This window comes from Chenopodium album, chromosome 2 (assembly GCF_948465745.1).
Source record: "Chenopodium album chromosome 2, dcCheAlbu1.1, whole genome shotgun sequence".
Taxonomy (NCBI): Eukaryota; Viridiplantae; Streptophyta; class Magnoliopsida; order Caryophyllales; family Amaranthaceae; genus Chenopodium; species Chenopodium album.
In genome coordinates this window covers 8,950,417-8,973,389 of record NC_137835.1, presented here as the reverse complement: position 1 = coordinate 8,973,389, position 22,973 = coordinate 8,950,417, and the positions used below count along the sequence as shown (strand labels likewise).

Below are 22,973 nucleotides of genomic sequence, written 5' to 3'. Positions count from 1 at the left end.
CCTTAAAAAAATAATATTAAGTAAAAATAATTTCAGTTCAGTAAAAATAAGTTCAGTTCAGTAAAATTAATTTCAGTTCAGTAAAAATAATTTCAGTTCAGTAAAATTCAGTTTTCTTAAAGAAGAATTATAATAGAAAATCAGTAAAATTAATTTCAGTCCAGTAAAAATAATTTAAGTTCAGTAAAAATAATTTCAATTCAGTAAAATTAAGTTAAGTTCAGTAAAAATAAGTTCAGTTCAGCAAAATTAAGGTGAATCAAATAGGGCCTTAGTATTTAACTTAAAATAATACTTGTAGTATATATGTGTACAAGGATGATAATAAAATCTTGGTACATTGTAATCTTGTTGAGCTACTTAGGCACCCATGATTTATCCTTTGCAATGTGGTTCAAATAGTTAAAAGCTAAGAGTGCGTTCTTCCTTATTTTTATTTATCTAAACTTATAAGCCCTTATTAGAACTTATTTTAGTTATAAATTGGACTTTTGTAGCCTTGATTAAGTGATTAACCCTTATCACAACTTATCTGAATTTATTTTTCCTGAATTATCTTATCTGAACTTATTAATCCTTATTTGAACTTATTTTTACTAAAATAAGTGGAAATATAAATATATAATGAACATAACAAGGCCTAAGACAAATGTGAAGAACTTGGGTAAGATAGTTGACTTTACATGAGCTATTTCGATTCTACCTTAACAAGGCTATTTATGACAAAATGCCCTCGATTCAATCTTAGGGTCTGTTCTCTTCCGTTGAAATTTAGTTCAGTTCAGTTCATTTCAGCTCAGTTCAGTTCAGTTCAGCTCAGCTCTTAATTTACGTCTAATGATATTGCTAATGATATAAAACCAAATTTCATTCTTTTAAGCTCTTATTACAACGACGACGACAACAACAACAACAACAACAACAACAACAACAACAACAACAACAACAACAACAACAATAATAATAATAATAATATTAACAACAACAATAATAATAATAATAATCAATAAGTAATAAATAATAATAATAATCAATAAATAATAATAATAATAATAACAATAATAATTGAAATAATAGTACTAATAATAATCATCAATAAATAATAATAATAATAATCAATAAATAATAATAATAACAATAATAATAAAAATACTAATAATAATAATCAATAAATAATAATAATAATAATAATAATCAATAATTAATAATAATAATAATAATATTAATATTAATATTAATAATAATATGTACATTTGTATATACACATATGTATAGTAATAAATAATCAATAAATAATTAAAGGTCAATAATCCGTAGTTAAAAATCACTAATTAATAAGTTCAGTTCAGTTCAGTTCAGCTGAGTTCAGTCAATCGGAACAGACCCTTAGTTACAGGTGTTTATGTACATTTTGTGGAAGACTATTTTACTGATGCAAAGAAAGTGTTTCAATTCCCTACTTTTCGTAGTATAATCAACAAATTAGGTTATTAGCTAGTCTCCGCATATGCTTCACTGGATAAAAGGTGAATGTCGATGCTTGCATTTATGAGGGAGGTGGTCATGACCCTCATGGGTTGGATTTGTTGCAAACAATGAAAATGGTAGCAAGTGTTAGTCGAAGAAAAGAGCATTGTGATAACGCTATGGCTTAATGTTTTGAAAGAAAACACATTGTCCCACATTGGTGGGATAAAGATGGTTTAACTTGTTTTATATTTTGGATGAAATGAGTTTATCCCACGTTAGTGGAGATAAAAGTTTTACTTGGTTTAAATATGTGTGGTTAAACATAGATGTTTGAAATACTATCCTTTATGTTGTGGGTTGGAATGGAGCATCCCCACGCGTGCACCGCCGAGGCTAACCGATTTGTGGCATGTGTGCGGTGTGGTGTGCTTATTTGTTTTTTTTTTTTTTGAGTTTGAGTCGGAATTATGGGAGGAGATAGATATAAAATTAATTCAAAAAAAAAAATATTGCCATAAAAAATGATCAAAACCGTTAACATTTCAATGAATGGACCATCATGCCCTTAAAACTTCAACTCTATTCCCTCTTGCCACCAATCACTAACACCTCGAGATCACCACCCCGACTGGCGACCCACCACATTCCCCTCAACGACGACCCACAACTTTCCCTCGCCGGTGGAAAGGTGGCGTTTTTTTCGACAACTGCACCCATCGACGTATTTTTTTTTTGGTAATAAATGAAACTCGTAAAAAAAACGAGGGAGTAATGATTTATTGGTCAAAATTGTATCGCGATAAATGTACATGTCAAATTGTTGCATTAAAAAAGAAAAAAGAAAAAAACAGAGTAGCCGGACTGCCGGAGACGAACTGATCACTACTCCGTGCTATTCAAGATCCATTTTCAACTAAAGAAGGACTCGAGAGAAAGACAACGATAATCGGACGAAATGGGCGAAGACGAAAACAACGCAAAATCATCGACAACAAAAACGGAGGTAAAGAGATTCTGGGAATGGGCAATTGCAGCAATCATCTTCAGATTCATACTCATCTTCGTCTTCCCAGATAACCTCTCTCAGTTAGCTTCTCGCCCTGAAGTCTCCACCCCTGTTACTTCCCTTCGTCGCCGTAATCTATCTTTCTCTCTTATATCTGAAATCCCACTTACTTTGAACACTTAATTGCTCACCCTTTTTGTTATTTTGATTGCTTCTTTTTGACAGTTGCTGAGGGTTATTGGTTGAAGAAGCAGGCATCAATTTCACCTTATGCTGGTTTGTTTTCAGAAAAAAAGATCCCAATTTTGATTTTGTATGATCAATTTATATTGATTTTGAAATGGGGTTTTCCTAATTTGTTCAATTTTTATGTGGGGATTTTGCAGGATCTATGTATCATGGTTCTCCGTTGTTACTTTCTGTGCTTGGTCCTTTAACTGTTCAAAAGTAAATTATCCATGACTTTCTTTTGTATTGGTGATTGTGAGTATTAGCTTCATTAGATTGTAGCTAACTTGATGATGTTTTGTTGCAATGTGAGCAGAATTAACGGGCTACCGAGGCACATTTTGTGCAGGTAAATCTTTCCTTCAACCTCCTCTGATATTGGTTACAGTATGCTCGGTATTATTATTATTGTTTGCCATTAAAGTTCCATGCTTTCGATCAGTAGATTTCCGTGTTAGTATTTTTATGTTGATTTTAGCTAGTGAGCTTTGATAATATTTGACCTGCAATTAAGTACTGAACACTGAAATTTGTTTTTATGTCATTTCTGTTGTTAACTTGTGCTTATTTATAATTGATACTTTGCTACTCCTTTGTCCAAAAACTGTTGCCACATTACCCTTACCATTTTGTGTTTCTACTAAAAAAAAAAAACTTTAACAACATTCATGTCTGTATCGTCCTCTTCATTCACTCCAAATGACTATGAGAAATTCAACTGTGATTTATTAATTATGAACAATTTCCGACTCTTCCAAAATAGTAATATGACAATCACTTCTTAATGAAGAACCTGATGAAGAAATAAGTAGTTATTATGCATTGTAGAGACTTGCTCTGAATAACTTTTGGGAGCTTGATGTTCTGTCAGATCATGCAAATTATTTGCAAGGCACATTTTTTGCCTATTCTTTATTTTCATTTTTGCCTCTTTCTTCCCTGTTATATCCTTGGATTTGGGGATTCAAAGTTATTGTCATTGGTTTGTTTGCTATCTACTTACCGGGAAATTATTGGATCAATGTGCTCTTGAATTTTGAGCTAATGCTTTTACATAAAGTACTGGCTATTTTGGATTCTTTCAATCAGCCAAGAATCCAACTTAGAAAAAGATTTTCCGTGGTCAATATCAACACTTGGATATAGTTTGCTTTTTGTGATTGCAGATTTTATTGCTGCATTGCTTCTCCGAGCAACTGGCAAGAAGCTTCAATCAGCATATAGTCAGAGTTTGAAAGCTCTAAGCCTTGATAAAATATTGGGAACCTCAGGTAATTTTCAATGTAAAAAAGGATTAGTCTCAAGTGTCTTGATAAAATATATTTATATGAATTTTGTATGTATAATCTTGAATGTGGGTTTGTAGGGCAGTGCACTAAGTCTGTTAATTATGATATGCTTAATTAATTTCAAGGTGTTTGATTGCTGAGATCTTGTTATATACTTGTATCAATAAGATAATTTACAGGTCATTCTACTTATAAATTTGAGAACATATGGGTTCATCATTACAATTTAAGAATTAAATTAAAGATTGGTGGAATGTAATTTCTGTTTAGAGGTGGATTAGTTTTAAATGATGCGAAAGTTAAGGATCAGTTGGATTTTGAAAATTTGAAGATGTTCGGTGGTATTGTGGTGAGGAAGAGAGGTTATTTTGGGTTGATGCCGACATTGGTTAGGCCAAAAGTGATGGCCTCTAATTAGTGAGTTAAAGCTTTGAAGAGAAAATATAAAAAGAGAATTAGAAGATATATTGCTTAAAAAGAATAAAAGTAGGTGTTTTATAATGAAATTAAGGGGCAAAACTGTAAAAGAGAGGAACAACAGTTCAAATTTGTTTATCAAGGTTGCTTATGAGAGAAGGAGAAGATATATTAAAGAGGTTGAAGTTGAGTGGGTGGGGAATATGTTAGGGATCAAGATTTTATTGTTGAGGAGATTTCTTCTATCAATGAGTCCCTTATTAAGGAAGAGGTGATTGATCATTCTTTTGTTAATGGGCTTGAATTAGGATCATATTCCTATAATGATAAAGTTGGGTTGTTTTTGATGAGCTCAAGAAGAGTGTCTTTAATATGAAGCTTGATAAGCTAGGATGTTGTTAGAAATGGTTTATTTGAGCCCTTTGAGGTGTGCTATGAGTTTTTTAAGACCGGAGTAGTATGTAAGATTATAATCATTACCTTTGTTACTCTTATAATAAAATAGTTATTAAGTTTGAAGGTTTCGTGTCTACTCACTGGTGTTTACAAAATGTTTTGGCTAAGGTTGTTTGTCAAGCTCAACGATTAAGTGTGATCTTACCTAGCATGATTTCTTGTAACCAATGTACTTTTGTTGGGGGCAATGAATTTTTTGGTTCAACATAGGTAACTTAACTAATGAAGTGATTGACGATTGTCATAAAGGTGGGAAATCACTTGTTTTCATTTAGCTTGTGATAAGGTTTCTTGAAAATTTTGGATTAATGATACAAGGTTTTGGTCTTAGGTGGAAAGGACGGCTTCAAGGGTGTCTTTCTTGTGTGAGTTATTCATTTTTAGTACTTCCTTGGTTCACATGGGTATTAACTTTCCCATGGAAAGTTTCAATTCAATTCACATGAATTAACTTTCCTTGTGAACTTCTTAGTAAATAACATATGCTAGGTCTACATTTTGGCATTTGCACTTCATGGGAATATTAACTTACTATAGGGAGGGTAGGTAAGCCGATTTCCATGTTTCATGGGAATTCAACCTCTTAAAAAAGTTCCACTTCTTCCATTTTGCTCATTTATGCCAAACACAACTTGTCATGTATACAATTCATATTAAGTCTTACTCCCCCTTTTATTTCTTGCAAACGAATAAGAACATGTTGAATGTGAGGCCTAAAAGGTGGTTTGGTTTGACATGGTGTTTCTCTTTCACCTATCTTTATATATTTTTTTTATGGTGGTATATATAAAGTAGGATGCCTTGAGGCAGAAGAGTTAGGTATCTTAAAAGGTTTTCTTGGGAAGGCGTAAGGTTGTGGATGATTTTGTCTTTTTCCTTCTTGATGAAATTTATAATCATTATCCCCATCTTAGGCTAACTTTACTTCAACTTGTTTTGTTTGAAATTATATTATTAGAACTTATCTTAACTTATTCAATTAAGAGATTCTTTCTTTCAAAATAAAATTAAGAGATCTTATTTCCAATACAGTAGAACTTATATGTGAGTGTGTCTAAACTTATTTTCAGTGTAGTAGAACTTAAACTATCTAAACTTATTTGAACTTTCTTTGTCTGAAATAAGACAATAATATTTAGTAAGTTGAAACAGACAAACCCTTTGTACTTTTGTTTTGAAGCAAATTTCCAAAGCTGTGAAAGTATTAGTTTGGAATGCTATTGCGGGAAAACACAATTCTTCTAAATGGATAGTCTATGAACTTGACATTGTATGAAGCTCTTTTTCCTCATGTGTTTTTGGTATGTCTTGCTAGCGAGGAGACAAGAAATAATTTGCATTTTCCCATAGCGTTGTTACTTTGGCATAGATTGTTTGGTATCGCTGGGATTCATTGGATTGCTCATTTTAGCTTATGTGCAGATTCATTATATGAATATTGTTTGGAGGAAACAGGAAAGGGTATAAGATTCTATTGTAGGTTGCTCTCTCTCACTCTCTCTTTTTGGGCTATTTTGTGGGACAATGCTTTATTGATATTTAGTGAAATTGTAATTTTTCTTTTCCCGTGCCTTGATTTTTGGTGGACATTTGGAGTTCTGGCCCTCTATTGTTTCATCAAATTCCCTATAAAATGAAGTTTATCTTTTAAATAACAAAAATTAGTAAAAGATTGTGCTTGGGAAATACAAAGAATTTCTTCATTCAAATTCTGAAATATCTGGAAAAATGGAGAAAACAAAGATATGGACAGAATTTGAATTAAATATCTGAAGCATTGTTACACTGTTACCAAAAGAGGAGGGAGAAAGCAAATATAAAAAACTGGTAGAGGCATAAATTGTGGAGTTGCAAAATTGGAATAAAAACTACAGAGAAAGAGCAAGAAAAATTGAAACTTTTCGTCTGTTTTTACTGTCAATCAAAAGTCTACAATCAGGGGAGTAAGAAGTAGGATGTAAGTCATGGGCTTTCTTTAATCTGTAGAAAATTACAGGGTTTTACTTTCACATGGGTTTTGAAATTCTCTCAATTTGGGTCTTTCTTATTTGTCATAGAATTCACAGAATTGGGCCACATCTAATTTTCCCAAGCATTTATTAACATTCTGAGTTCAAAGAAGTGGTTAATGAGAGTACAGCTTTGTAGAAGCAATCTAAAGCAATCTCATTAGCAAATTCATGAAGCATTTTATTTTTATGGCCCATGGGGAGAAAGTGGGGCTTCAGAGCAAGCGGTTATATGAGTTAGTTCTAGTTGCCACCTCAACTAGAAGAGCATGCAAATTCGATCTACCCAATTTTCTTTGTAAACATTTTTTATCTTCTTTGAATCCTTAGGAGCTAAGTGCTTGTCGAGCTGTGATGCTAGTAAAAGGGGAAATTTCCCATTCAGCTTCAAGAGATAGACAAAAAAGAGAGGATGTGGTTGTGGCGGTGGCTATAAACACTGGTAGTGTTGGTTATTACTGGTGGTGACAGACCTTGCTGTGGAGTCATGATGAAGTTTAAAGGACAAGGTAGTAGAAGTAGATGAAGGCATGGATGGTCAATGGGCTGATCTTTGTATTACTATACGTATAACATATCTTATGAATTTATGCATTCGAACAACCTAGTCTAACCTGAACTTTATTGAGCCTGGACATGATGTGCAATGCCATTAACTGAGGTTAAGTCATTAAGCTTGTCTTATCTCATCTTAGTTTTTTCTTGCACAAGCTCACTAAGTGATGCCTTGACATATATGAAATCAAAGAGTATGATAAATACAGTGCAGTCAATGCCACTTTTAAGCTCATTAGAGAATAAGGTTAAAGAGTATGCAAGTAATCTGCAACCATGTTATTCCCTATCTCAAGTGGTGTGCTAAAAAGTAAAAACATCTGGGCAGCTTGTCTATGTTGCATGGATTCTCCTATTCTTAAAGCCTTAAGGGTGTATATAAACTAGATACTTGAGTGGTTTTAAAAAAAAAAAAACCTAGATACTTGGGTCAGTCATTTGATGAGATGTTCTTCCCTGATTAAATTGATATCGTACCCCTGATTAAATTGACATTGTACTGTGATCAAGAGGGCAAAAGGTTGCAGCTTCCTGCAACAGTTAGTTTTCAGGAAAAGCTTCTCTATGATGGTGTTGTTGCATTTCCTATGGTTTAATTGTGGGCAAGTGGGGGATTCCATTCCAACACAAACATGCATGTATCAATTAGAATTAGAGTTATCTGAGTTATAACGACTAGAGTTGACCAAGCATTTCTCTCTTCCCTATGCTATGTGCCATTGGATCTTTGAGATTGTTGTATTTGTTATATATTAAGTTTTTAGTCGGAAAGGACAGACTAATGACCTCATTATTTGTCTATCTTATTCTCGTAATAAAAAAAATCTGTATTCTATTCCTTGTCTAACTGTAAGAACTAAGAAGTCCATTAGACGTAATAAGATGGTCAAGACAATGGAGTTTACCTCATCCCCTTTAACTGAAGTGGGATTATCCTAGCCAAATCGGGGGTTTTGGTTCTTTTTCCATTTGGAATCGGTTGTGTCCTTGTAGGCAAGGAGGGATCAAACCCCCAGCTTTTCTCTTTTGTTTACATGTAAAATTATCATTCTGTGATCTGTCTTTACTTTACCATACCTCAGTGAGCAGTGAACTAACTAAAAGTAAAATTGTTTATCCTTTCAGAAATTTATGCTTCTGGGGATATTTCAGCTCTATTTTACCTATGGAATCCTTTGACGATTCTTACATGTGTGGGATCTTCGACATCTCCCATTGAGAACTTGCTCGTGATTTTGTCTATTTATGGAGCATGTATGCGTAAGATGCCAACCATTTTATCCTATACAAGCTGTTTGTCTTTTTTCTCATTTACGCTTTGTAATGTTGCATAAGTATGTGATTTGATAATATTGCCTTATTTGTAAACCTACTCACATGTTAATTGTTGTAATCTTGGGTTCACTGTCATCCTTGCACTTCAGACTATTGACATCTGCATTATTTAGACTTGGGTGCACAAGTATTTATATGTGCTTTTGGTGCCAAATGAAATATTTGAGTGTTCACGCAAATTTAGTAGTGTCAATTATCTAACATGGGTACCCAAATACCCAAGGTACAAGGAAGAATTTTATTTAATTGACCATTGAATTTAATATTTTTTTTGCCTGGCTCTATATCCTACATCTCTATCATCTATCCTTGTTTCATCTTACTTGTATTTTCTTTACATGAGACAATCATAGATTATCTTTTATAGACATTAAAATCTTCAAATTTCCTTTTTTTTTTTTTTTTTTTTTTGGTGGTTCCATTGGTGTTGAACATGTTGAAAAAATTGATGCAGGATTAATACCTCTGGCTGCCGTTGGATGGGTATTGGCAACTCATATATCACTATATCCAGCAGTTCTTGTTATACCGGTATTATCTTTTTCTTTGACCTTGACTCCTCGGCTATCTCTATGTTAGAAGTAAATATGATTCACTTCTTTGGGGATCATTTATTTAAAATTTCAAGTGAGCATATATGTATTCTAGGTGATCCTCTTGCTAGGCTATGGTCCAGATGCTCCTCCGAAGAAATTGTTCTTGCAGAAGATTTCCAGACACAGTGCAAAAAATTCTGGTGATAGTAGCTTGCAGCATGTCAAACTAAAATCCGGTTCAGCATTACCTTCTTTTACATGGAAGCCAGTAATTTTGTTCCTGTTATGGGCGTCAGCTTGGTCAGTATATATTCTCGTTTTGTGTGGAATTTCTGTCGGACTGAATGGTGGTTTACAAGAGATGTTTAAAAGGTAGCTAAAAGTAAATGAGTTTTCTATCATAAGAGTGCAAGAAACCATTTATATTCAGTTATAAGAATGAGGCTATGAGATCCTCTTTGTATTTGTATGGGGAAGCATGTATACATGTGTCAGTGTGTCACCCATCTGCCATAGGCTGGAACTGTTATAGAGAGGCATTAGGGCAATGGTATTATATGCTATGGTACTCTTTACTAGGAGTCTCATTTAGATTATGTTTTTCTTCTTCTTTTCCCTTCTAATATGATGACCAATTCCTTGATAAGTCTCCTTTCTATTCAATTATTCCCTTTCAAACTATAAGTCTACTTACATTTGGGACACAGAAATCCTTGCAACTGTAAGGATGAGGCTAAAAGATCCTCTCTGTAGTTTTAGGGGAAAGCCTTATATATATATGTTCCTCATCCTGCCCTAGGCAGAAACCGTTACTGAGGCATTGGAGCAATGGTATTATGTTTGCGATTGTAGTGTGCCTTTAAGATTTGAAGAATATTTTTACTATAGGACAGCAATTAGACTGACATTACTATATGGGTCAGAATATTGGGTATTTAGGAAGGATAATATTCAGGTGTGTGTTGAGATAGATGCGTGGGAACACTTTGAAGGATAGAATTAGCCATTAGGAATGAGATTCCTAGGAAAGTTGGAGTTACAGATATTGAGGATAAAATAAGAGAAAGTTGGCTGCCATGTGAGATGTCGACTAGAGGGTGCACTGTTTAGGAAGATGGAAACTTCAAACGAAGCCATGAATGGCCAATCAGTCAATCAATCAACCAATCAAGGCCATGGGTTCTTAAATAAAAGGAGTTAAGAATGACAGATATACAGTGGGATTAGAGCATGTAGCACTAGATAGAAGCATATGGAGAAAGAGGGTTCTTCATGGTTGACCATGATTGTTGAATTTTTTTTGCTTCATGTAGTCGACCTAAAGATCACATTGGGCCAGGCCAGACTGAGGCATGGCACAACTTAGCACAAAATAAAATGCACAACATGGGCACAGTGTAGGCACGTTACTGTGTACCAGGCCATGGGCCAGAGTGGGCTGCCTTTATTTGGAATAAACACAATTAGGCACGACAGAGCACGTTAATAAGGGAAATTTGGCTTAGGCACGCAAGCATGGCATGGTGGCACATGGGCCAACCTTTTGGGATAGGACTTTGGTTTTGTTTTCAAATCTGCCTTTTCCAACTATTAAGTAGACTGAAGCAAACATGAGAGACAATGTTGAATATTGATTCTCCCTTGAAAATAAAAAACCAATAGATGCTGCATATTGTTTTAGTTGATTGATTATGTGATGATTTATTATTTATGATCCTTGCTTTCATACATTTCGACTAAGCTGAATATTCTTAGAATTTTTTTTGCATAGTTACTTTTGCAAACAAATTCTTTTTTTTAAAAAAAAAAAAAAAAAAAAAAAAAAAAAAAAAAAAAAAAAAAAAAAAAAAAAGAGTAGAAATGACTTCTTATTGTGACAAGTTTACTTCAAGATCACTACTATTAGCTGGGTTTTGGTCTAAACGCGAAGTATCAGTAAGACCTCTCTGGTGTCATGCTTGAGCAACATGTGCACTTTTAAAATCTACAGTGGTCACTTACAACTCTTGCCTCCAACTTAGGTGTGATATGTATGCTTTTAAATCACTTTATATTTGGTATATGTAAAATTGGTAGAATGGATGTCTAAGGGTCCTTTATTAGTCTATGTTTTAAAGCCTATTACTATTAATTTTCCCCACTAATCTTAATCTTTGTGCAAATCTGACTGGGACAAACTCTGTCGTACAGTGGGAAGAATGTTAGACTGTTACTTATTTTCTTGAACTATAATTTGATGCAATGTGTTTTATAAAAAGGGTTATAGCCACATGGTGGTTTGACTTGTTTGAGTATTTCTGCAGGACCTATGGGTTTATTCTGACAGTGGAAGATTTGTCTCCAAATATAGGTGTTTTATGGTGAGTGACAGTTGGGGAGATACAGGGGTAGTGCTCAGCTGATTTTTAAGTCTTGTTGTGACAATGCTAATCTGATTGATATGCTAACTGCAGGTACTTCTTTGCAGAGGTTTTTGATTTTTTCAAAAACTTTTTTCTGCTAGTGATCCACATGAACATTCTCTTCATGATATTGCCATTGGCCATACGGATGAAACATCGGCCTTGTTTCTTGGCTTTTGTCTATGTTGCAATCTATTCAATGCTGAAGACTTATCCATCAGTAAGTAACCCATCTTTAATTATCTATTGGTGTTTTACTCAAGTAACCCATCTTTAATTGACAACCTTTAAATTGTTAAATCTTTAAAGTTTGTTCAGGGGTGGCAAAAGATATCTGTCATGTGCTTATTGTTGAACTTTCTGAATGATATGTATAATCAAAGTCAAAACTTGCATGCTGTGATATCAGATATAGCTTTCGTGATCATCTTGTCTTGGATATCTGTTTAGAATTTCTGTTTGCGACTTTAGGTTCAACCTTAAGTAGATGATGCATTTGCAGAAAGGATAGAGGGGTGTATTCCTGCAGGTTTGCAGAATAGCTGTATAGAAATGCGGCTGACCAGCCTGACCTTATAATTGCAATGTCTTGAAGAGTATTTTCGTTTTGCTAGGTTTGATGTGCTTAGATAGAGACCATTCAAGGTTCTGCAATTACAATTTCAGCTGAATAAAGAATTTTTATCCATTAATAGTTTCAGTGCTTACAGCAAGTCTTTGATTCCCAATGCCCTTATAATAGTTTGAGTGCTGAAAGGTTTCATGAATGCTTTTTGAGCTGGGTGATAGCCAGTTAGCTAATTTGGCTGACCAGTAAAAGTTTTAAAAAAAATGAAAATAAAAAAATAAATTCTTTTGTACCATAACTCTGGAATGAAGTTGGTTTGTTAAACCTGTCCAAAATGGATTATACGTAGTACTATATAGTATATTTTGTTCACTTGACCTTGAAGAAAGTCATATTGAGAATTTGATGGAGAAGAAATGGTAAACACAAGCTTGGTCTGTCTAGCCTTGTTGAATACAACACCTAGAATGACACATCAATCCCAATTTAAATGTCATTACATGAGAACTACTAATTTATTTTTTAAAAAAAACAGTTATTTGTTCAGACATGTTATTAGTTCTACTATCATACTATGTGTACCTAATGTTTCCTACACCGGTTTATTTCTTGTTTGATATTGTTCAGGTTGCAGATTCCGCTCTGTATCTTGGTTTGTTTGGCTTGTTTATCAATCAATTAGCAGGTAAGTCCATAAATCTGTCAATTATTCTTCTCTAAATATAAGTGGACGTGAATTAGTAAATTGTTTCATTTTTTTTGCAGAGATGCATTTCTCTTTTGTCCTCTTCTGTGGGTATGTTGGTGTTAATCTCTTGAGTCCTGTTATGCACAATCTTTGGATATGGAGGGTACGCTGTTTTTTTGTTTTTGTTTTTGTTTTTGTTTTTTAAACTTACCTCTTATGCTATCAACTACCTTAGTGTGAGAGTAGTTTAGTAATTACTGGATCGTTCTGACAGGGAACTGGGAATGCAAACTTCTACTATGCAACTGCCATAGCTTATGCTGCTCTCCAGGTTTTCTTTCTTGATTATGACAACTCTGCTTATAAATTTTAGAATTTTCTATGCCCCCTCCCCCCTCCTTTCTCCCCCCATTTTAATTGAATTCTTGGAGCGCAATGTTTCTGATAAGGGAAGATGCCCCTGCGGCTTATGTCTACTGTACAACATTGAGTAAGTTTAGTTTTTTTTTTTTATCAAACTATCTTTTCGTAGATGTGTGAATGAATTACAACATATTGAGGCTTTAATGCCCTTCTTATTTCTAAATCATTCCCAAAGTAATATTGTTTTTTCCAGAGTTAGATGTGGCCCCTCATTCCTTAGGAAGTGAGAGGTTAAGCGAGAGAGGGTGGGTGGCCCCTTATACACTGATTTCACTTCGGCCTTCTCCCCTGTCTTCGTACCTGACTGGTAGTTTTGTTATCATTATCAACTTAGACTTGAAATTGACAATACAATTAACAACGGAAAATTAAATGCAAGCCTGTGTTATAAATCGACCATGTCCTACGTAGTGTGCCTTGAAGTATGTACTCATAAAATTATGCTTCTAGTTGTCATTATATTAAACATTTTGAATGCGTGTTTAAATGGAAAGTGGGTTCAAGTGCATACTAGGTGGTTTTAACTGTTTACTTGTTTTTGCTGTGTGCATTGTCTTAATGTTATATTAGTGTTATGACCTATGGGAACAGTCACTTTCTCTTTTAGCCAAGTGCCTCTATGATTTTTTTTTTTTTTTTTCTTATTTACACCCATTTGTCCAGACTCCTGATGATAAAAACCTAGCTAAGCTGATTATTCATTTATTCCTGAAAAAATTCTAAATATCTTGTTTTGTTGTTTCAGATTGTATTGGTGGTTGATAGTGCAAGCGCAATGCTTAACCATGACAGATGGTTGGGAAAGTTGATTACTACCGAAAGTTGAGTTGCCAATTCATCCGGCTGTCTTTCCAACTCGACCAAATGTTTGGTTGATTATGGCAGTGCTTTAAAGGCCGATGCTGTACAGAGCTCAAAAGTAATGTTGAAAATCTTTAACCATCAGGCGAAGGTTCCAAAAGCATCTGTCTTTGTGAAAATTTCAAAGGTATTCCACTTTGGTAGTTGCATACTTGGCCATCCTAGGGACTAGAGAGAAATCTTTGTTGTAACATTGAGAAATTCAGCGATTTTTTGGCATTAGAGCAGTAGTTTTCCGCACTGATTAGCTGGTATAGAAAAGAATTTTATCTTATTCTGATTTACTCTAGATTTTTTTTGCTTTCATATAGGTTTGCTTGAGTTTGTAATATTTTGATTCGATGAACACTACTTTTGAATAGATTACACTTTTTCCATCTTAAAATAAATGTCATACTGCTTAATATTGTGGATGCTGGAAATGGCTCTGACCGAGGACTGCTTGCCAATAAGTTTCTTCATGTGCAGCGATATGGTGTGTAACACAAGCAGCAGGTGCAATAAGGCACACTTCTTGAACTGTAATATCTTGACTAACAATCAAACCATCCGCATCAAGTTTTGCTATTGTGGAATTGAATACATTGTGGATTGATTCTCCCACCCCACTTCAAAATATGATGCAAATAACCCAAATGATGAACTAAGGGAGCTTTTAAACCTATAACATTTCTTATTATTGTCAGCAAAATAAACGGACTGCATGATCTTATATTCGACCATCGGACGGTCTGACCATGCTCACAAGCTTTTTAGCTTGGCCAAGATTTGGCCGTGACAAGCTTAATTGCTACTTTCCTACTGGAGTTCAAGTGTGCCCATACTATACGCAAGGCTTGCCATCTTAGCAAGATCTAGTTGCAAAAGAATCAAATCTAGTTTAGTCTAATCAAGCTACGCTGGATTATAATAGTTGGAGATAGCTTGTGCTCTGAACAAGCTTTTTTTAATTTCTTGTTCATGCTTGCCTTGTAACTAGAGCTGTCAATTCGGGTATTCAAGTCGGGTTTGGGTCGGGTCAAATTAGGTCTCGGGTTAAATCAGGATTAGGTTATGTCAGGTCAATCTAGCTTCAGATTAGGCTCAGGTTCAGGTTGGGTCAATTTCAGTTCAAGTTATAACGAGTCGTTCACCTTTTCGGATATAGGTCGGTTCAATTCGAGTTAAAATCAGATCGGGTTCAATTTCAAGTTCCGGTTGTGTTGAGTCGGGTTTGGATGGGTTAACAAGATGGTAAATTCGGGTTCGGGTTAGTGTTGAGTCGGGTTTTGGTTCAAGTTCAATTCTAATAAATATCGATGTGGCCAAGTTGAACTATATAATTACGCCTTCCATAACTTGATCAACCATCATCAAGATTTTATTAAACCTATATACGAGTAATAGAGAACAAAAGTTATATAAGCTAAACAAAAGATTTTATTAAATCGGATTGAGGGTTTACAGAATTATACCAGTATAAGCTGAATAAAAGGTACATAAAAATTTTATTAGACATTCCATGACTCGAGTTCATGTTTTAATTGGGTCAGGTACTAGTTCAGGTTCGGATTATTTTCAGGTCGGATTAAATCGGTTGACGGTTACTATCAGGTCAGGGGCAAGTTCGGGTTCAGGTCATAAAGTATTGGATCAAATGGGTTTTCGCTACAGGTCACTAGTTTCACCCCATATTTTGAGTACAGGCTCGGTTCAGATCTTAGTCCGTTAAGGTCAAGCTCTCGGGTTGTGTCAGTTTTTGACAGCTCTAGCTATAATCCACACTTTTTGAGGAAATTTTGAGGTTTCGGGGCCCGGTGGCAAAAAGTGTTGAGACCCTAGGGGATTTATCTCGGGTCATATAATGCCGTTTGAAACCATATATGATCAATATGTTGTCATAAACGTACGTAGTAGGCTTGAGTTTTCGAAACCAATGCAAGTTGTGAAGTGGTAAAATGACCGTTTACGGGCATATTGGATGGTTCCACCGACCCAATGGGACACCCGAAGGGTATTAGGGACCATGGCAAACATCTCGCCAATTTTTATTTCCGGGCGAAAAAAGGTAAAAAAATTACAAAATTAAAGGCTATAATCCACGCTTTTTTAGGAAATTTTGAGGTTTCAGGGCCCGGTGGCGAAAAGTGTTGAGACCCTAGGGGATATATCTCGGTGTCATATAATGCCGTTTGAAACCATATATGATCATTATATGTTGTCATAAACGTCCGTGGTAGGCTTGATTTTATGAAATCACTGCAAGTTTTGAATGGGGAAAATGACTGCTTAAGGGCATATTGGATGGTTCCACCGACCCTATTGTACTCCCGGAGGGTATTAGGGACCATGATAAACATTTTGGTAATTTTTATTTTCGAGCGAAAAAAAGGTAAAAAAATTACAAAATAGAAGGCTATAATCTACGCTTTTTGATGAAATTTTGAGGTTTCAGGGCCCGGTAGTGAAAAGCCTTGAAACCCTAAGGGATACACCTCAGGGTCATATAATGTCGTTTGAAACCATATATGATCATTATATGTTCTCATAAACGTACGTGGTAGGCTTGAGTTTACGAAATCACTACAAGTTGTGAACAGGTAAAATGACCGTTTAAGGGCATATTGGATGGTTTCACTGACCCAATTGGACTCCCGGAGGGTATTAGAGACCATAATAAACATCTCGGCAATTTTTATTGTAGGGCGAAAAAAGTCAAAAAATTACAAAATTGAAGGCTATAATCTACGCTTTTTGAGGAATATTGAGGTTTCAGGGCCTGGTGGCGAAAAGCCTTGAAACCCTAAAGGATACATCTCGGGGTCATATAATGCCGTTTTAAACCACATATGATCATAATATGTTTTCATACACGTCCGTGGTAGGCTTGAGTTTACGAAATCACTACAAGTTGTGAACGGGTAAAATGACCGTTTAAGGGCATATTGGATGGTTCCACTGACCCAATTCGACTTCCGGAGGCTATTAGTGACCATGGTAAACATCTTGGTAATTTTTATTACCGGACGAAAAATAGTCAAAAAGTTACAAAATTGAAGGCTATCCACGCTTTTTAAGGAAATTTTGAGTTTTAGGGGCTAATGGCAAAAAGCCTTGAGACCGTAAGGGATACATCTCGGGGTCATATAATGCTGTTTGAAACCATATATGATCATTATATGTTGTCATAAACGTCCGTGGTAGGCTTGAGTTTACGAAATCATTGCAAGTTGTGAACGGGTAAAATTACAGTTTAAGGGCATATTGGATGGTTCCATCGACCCAATTGAACTCTTGGAGGGTATTAGGGACCATTGTTAACATCTCGGCAATTTTTATTTCCGGGCGAAAAAAAGTCTAAAAATCACAAAATTGAAGGCTATAATCCACGCTTTTTGAGGAAATTTTGAGGTTTCGGGGCACGGTGGCGAAAAACCTTGAAACCCTAAGGGATACATCTCGGGGTCATATAATGTCGTTTGAAACCACATATGATCATTATATGTTGTCATAAACGTCCGTGGTAGGCTTGAGTTTACGAAATCATTTTAAGTTGTAAACGGGTAAAATGACCGTTTAAGGGCATATTGGAGGGTATTAGGGACCGTGGTAAACATCTCGACAATTTTTATTTCCGGGCAAAAAAAAAAGTCAAAATATCACAAAATTGAATGCTATTATCCACGCTTTTTGAGGAAATTTTAAGGTTTCAGGGCACGGTGGCGAAAAACCTTGAAACCCTAAGAGATACATCTCGGGGTCATATAATGTCGTTTGAAACCATATATGATCATTATATGTTGTCATAAACGTCCGTGGTAGGCTTGATTTTATGAAATCACTGCAAGTTTTGAATGGGGAAAATGACTGCTTAAGGGCATATTGGATGGTTCCACCGACCCTATTGTACTCCCGGAGGGTATTAGGGACCATGATAAGCATTTTGGTAATTTTTATTTTCGAGCTAAAGAAAGTCATCCACGCTTTTTGAGGAAATTTTGAGATTTTGGGGCCCGGTGGCGAAAAGCCTTGAGACCCTGAGGGATACATCTCGGGGTCATATAATTTCGTTTGAAACCCCATATGATCATTATATGTTGTCATAAACATCCGTGGTAGGCTTGATTTTTCGAAATCAATTCAAGTTGTGAACAGGTAAAATGACCGTTTAAGGGCACATTGGATGGTTCCACCGACCCAATTGGACTCTTGGAGGGTATTAGGGACCATGGTAAACATCTCGACAATTTTTATTTCCGGGCTAAAAAGTCAAAAAGTTACAAAATTGAAGGCTATAATCCATGGTTTTTAAGGAAATTTTGAGATTTTGGGGCCCGGTGGCGAAAAGTGGCAAAATTGAAGGCTATAATCCACCCCATTGTTCGAGTACATGCTGGGTTCAGATCATTGTCGGTTAAGGTCGGGTCCTCGGGTCGGGTCAGTTTTTGACAGCTCTAGTTTCAAGCTAGCCATGATTTTGACGAATCAAAATGGAGAAATGCAGATTATATTAATAGATAGCAATCATAGTATGAATGCCAAAATTCAAAATTCTAAGGTGATTATTACACTCAAAATTGCAATTTAATGATGTTACATTCTGTCATCCTGACATCAAAATGAACAAAATATTGATAGGCTGAAAGTAATATAAACATAGCTCGGTAAACATAGCTTGGTAATGGTGATACACTGATACATGCTTGAAGCCCAGGTACAACTACATCAACAAATTATTAGGGCTGCAATATCTTTTCAATGTTTGATGCAACAAACCAAGGAGCTCGAGGCAAGCATTGATAATTTATTTCATCAACTCACCTTTATTCATCATCATACTCATCATCTGTTCCTCTAGCTGACGAAAGCCTCAATATGTGGCGGCCATCTGGTAGCCTCTCTAAGAAATTCCCATCCTCTTTAGGCTCTTCTTTACACATCCAAGATTCTGGGACTTGCAACTCATTCCATTTTGCACTGCTTCGAGTTCCAATAGTAGGATGGACAAAAGTTGTTTCTCCCAAAACCGGCACCTGTAATGCCTCTGAATTTAAATCCACCATTGCCTTACACACTAACCTGTATGTCACTGCTAAAGGTATTCCACTCGTCATGAGATACAAGGTAAGGGATTTCAATGAAGAAGAATCGGCCAAGGAAACCGAAAAGCTAGGGAAACAGTTGAAATAGAATGGACCCTGAGATAGATTACATTCAGCAAGTGCTAACAAAGAGTTCTCCCAGTTAAGGTGTCTGGCATCTCTAAGGCACGCTACCACTGGAGCTCCTACCCCGTCTCTCAGTAGAGGCTTGATAGCTATTTGGACCAGACCCAAGTGCAAAAATTTATGTTTCTTCTTTAAGAAGCCTTTAAAGAAGTCACTAGTAAATAAATTAATGCATACATCCTGGTTATCGGCTTTCAGGGTGATGGTTTCTTCATAATCGGTTACAGCATAGCTTGGAAATATCCTAAATAGTCTTTTCTTGTACACTTGATCAATGGGAATTTTTGGGAATTTCCAACCAACAAGGTTCCTTTTGAATCGGGAGCTGCCTTCACCTTGATTGGCAAGATCAGAAGCCATTGATCTGCCCTGAAAGACACAAAAGATTAACACTATACTCAGTAACACACAAAAATACAGAAACAATACCTAACAAACTGAGGTTTATTAATTTGTACAAACTTCAGAAAATACCAATTTGCACGTACTGCTTGAAATTTTTTTAGAGAGAACAACTTTTAAAGGGTTGAATAATCAGACAGAAGCTTCTGCATAAACATTTATAATTGGGAAAAAAAAAATTAATGTTTCACCAAATACAAAATATTTTAGTGCAAAAATGCTTCTAATTATTGCCCTTGACAATTTGACATTGTTTAACTAGTTATCTTTCAGAAAATAAAGAAGTCTTTTATCTTTTTTCCCTGATAATGTAATCATGTCCTAAAGTCGTTGCCTTGGGTCTTTCTTAAGTCTACCCCCTTTGTTATCTTATTCCGTAAAGAAGGTAGACAATCTCAATCATTTGTACATCACTCTACTAAATGCCAGTTAACAGAGAACATTACTCTACTAGATGCTACTGAGGTCGCATTTTTTAAAGAGAGAATCTTCAAGAGGAGTCTAACTTCTGCCTGGAGCATTTATCAAATAAGTTGACACAACAAATCTTTCAATTCCATGAGAAGACACCTTTCAAGATGAAAACTGAAATGAGAATGATAATAATAATAATTAAAAAAAAAAAAAAACTCACTTCATACTTGAATTTCACCCCTCTCTATATTTGGAAATGTGGTAGCAGGGTAGAAGAGGATCTAAAACTAAGAATGAAGATTTTTTTGTACAGTTCTTAAGCTTTATAACTACTTTTGACCGAAAGCGTATGTCTCTTAAATCTACCGTCTGCAACCAGTTTCCATTACTCTGGTTTTGCGTAGCCTACAATCACATAAACCAGCAACAGTTCTACATCTCATAATAGTGGTCGTCTTAATGGTTTACACATCATTCTTAGTCTAGTAGTGTTCTCTGATAAAATTAAACTATACAAAATGCAATATACCAAAATTAGCTAAAATACAGGTTATACAGCTTTGCTCACAATTATCCAAACTATGATAAACCTAACCTAATGCTTTAATGAGCATCAATAAAAAGGAGCAAAAGTTTATTAATTAGTAACGTTTTCTTAACAAAGGGTAAAGAGAGTAAAGTAGAAAACAAACTAAAATTCTAAAAAAAATTACGTGTAAAGTAGGTAATCAGTAAGTGTATGTGCAAATATCAGTTTAACAGGAAAATTCCAGTAAACTCACCAATTTGATCCAAGAAACCAATGAAATCAAGCTTTAAGATTTCGATCATGAGAGAACATATGTGTAGTTCCACACTGATTTGGCGGCCTTGTTACCACTTTCTGACTCTCCAATGATAGGAGCTCGGTTATCCATCTCCATCGTGTTCCAACAACTAATATCCATCTGCCCTATTCACGCGGCATGACAGGATAATCATCTATCATCTTCTTTTGCTTGAGAGAGCACATTGTAGACTGCGCTTGATGGTTTCAGACCTAAGCTCAACATCTCTTCAAGTAGAATTTCAGCTTCTTTTAATTTCCTGTCTTTACACAGGGCGTGTATAGTTGAACAGTAGCTAGCAACATTTGGAATCATCCCCTTCTCCCTCATGTCTCTCAGTGAACGCAGTGCCCTGTAAGAACTCCCCTCTCTGCAGTAACCATTAATCATCATATTATAAATTACATCACTTGGATGTAAATGCATCATCTCCATAGAATTGAACAACTTCGATGCTTCTAACATCCTATCCTTGCTACACCATCCATTTATCAAGGCACCAATAGTGTAAACATCTGCTGCCATTCCGAGCTTCTCCATTGAATAATACATCGCTAATGCCTTCTCCATATCACCAGAACGAACAATTGCATCGATTAGAATTGTGTATGTCACTTTAGATGGGGTGATACCTCGCTCCCCCATCTCCCTGACTAAATTGGTAGCCCTTTTAAAATTTCCAGATTTTGAGAAACCTGAAATAAGAGTATTATATGTCACCAAAGTTGGCATTTGACCATCCAACTTCATTTGTCCAAATAAACTCATAGCCTTGCTCAACTTCCCAATGTTACAAAATCCATCAATTAGGGTATTATAGGTGATCAAATTTGGACTCAGGCCATAGTTTTTCATCTTTGTAACCAAATTCTCAGCCTCCCAGGGGTTCTTCTCCTTGCACAGCCCACTGATCAATATATTGTAAGTCACAATGTTGCACGCCAAGCCTCTCTCAACCATTTCATCAAACAACAAGAAGGCTCTACCTAACAATCCGTCTTTACAATGCTCATTCATCATGCTATTATAGGTATAAATATTAGGTAAAATTCCACAAGCCTTCATCTTCTCATAGAGTCGAAACCCTTCTTTCTTAAGCCCTTTTTTGAATAACCCATTCATCAAAACAGTGTAAGTATGCTGATTAGCAACCAATCCCAATTCCTCCATCTAGTTAAACAAATCCTTTGCTTTAGCAATATCACCATTTTTACAACACCCATCAATCAAAGTGGTATAAATAACAACATTTGGAGACATTCCCACATCATCTAATCCATCCAACACAATTAAAGCCCTTTCCAAATCATTTCCTTGACAAAAACCCTTTATCATAATCCCAAAACTATACACATCCAATTCAACTTTACCCTTAAATTCATTAAAAACCCACCAACCCTTTTCAAGGTTGTTGCCTTCTAATAGAAGAATCAACAATGAATTAAACAAATTCGACCTCGGTACCGAACCGTGATTAATCATCTCAATGAAGGAATTCAAAGCCTCTTCAGGCAATTTAGCTTCAACATATGCATTAAAGATAATTTCTTGGAGATGAACACAAATGGGGTGTGAAATTGGGTAATTCTTGGTGAAACTCTGAACAATTGACGCAGCATTCAAAGGTGAAGATGATTTAATTCTACCAGAAAGTAGTAGAAGGGTAAAAAACTGGGCTTGGGGAAAATTTTTGAAGCTAATTAGGAAATTCAGAATCAAATAAATGGAATCATGGGTGTGCTCCATTTCATGTAAAACTGAAGATTTTAACAGAAAAAACGCTTTTACAGGAGGGTTTTTCACCAATTTTTGCATCAATATTAGACATTGGCTTGTTGTTGAAATTTTATGCATTTTTACTCAAATTTGAAGAATTAACT

The 22,973-nt window shown here is 35.4% G+C and overlaps 1 protein-coding gene and 1 pseudogene across 2 annotated transcripts; one reads left to right on the top strand and one right to left on the bottom strand.

Annotated features, from left to right (window-relative positions):
- Positions 1-2,296: 2,296 nt before the first annotated feature.
- LOC145595405 (uncharacterized) lies at positions 2,297-14,657 on the top strand. The gene is made up of 14 exons (XM_081651816.1): positions 2,297-2,606; positions 2,702-2,752; positions 2,863-2,923; positions 3,021-3,053; positions 3,851-3,975; positions 8,556-8,690; positions 9,220-9,296; positions 9,414-9,673; positions 11,605-11,661; positions 11,755-11,923; positions 12,899-12,956; positions 13,037-13,122; positions 13,234-13,290; positions 14,128-14,657. Exons 1-14 carry the CDS (start codon positions 2,426-2,428, stop codon positions 14,206-14,208), a joined length of 1,431 nt encoding a protein of 476 aa, XP_081507942.1. The 5' UTR covers positions 2,297-2,425; the 3' UTR covers positions 14,209-14,657.
- A 4,987-nt stretch (positions 14,658-19,644) lies between these two features.
- On the bottom strand, positions 19,645-22,953 carry LOC145582467 (uncharacterized; annotated as a pseudogene). Its single transcript, XR_014099883.1, has 2 exons — positions 21,049-22,953; positions 19,645-19,819 (listed from the first exon to the last, which is right to left on the bottom strand). The product of XR_014099883.1 is annotated as an uncharacterized LOC145582467 (transcript).
- Between the last annotated feature and the right edge of the window lie 20 nt (positions 22,954-22,973).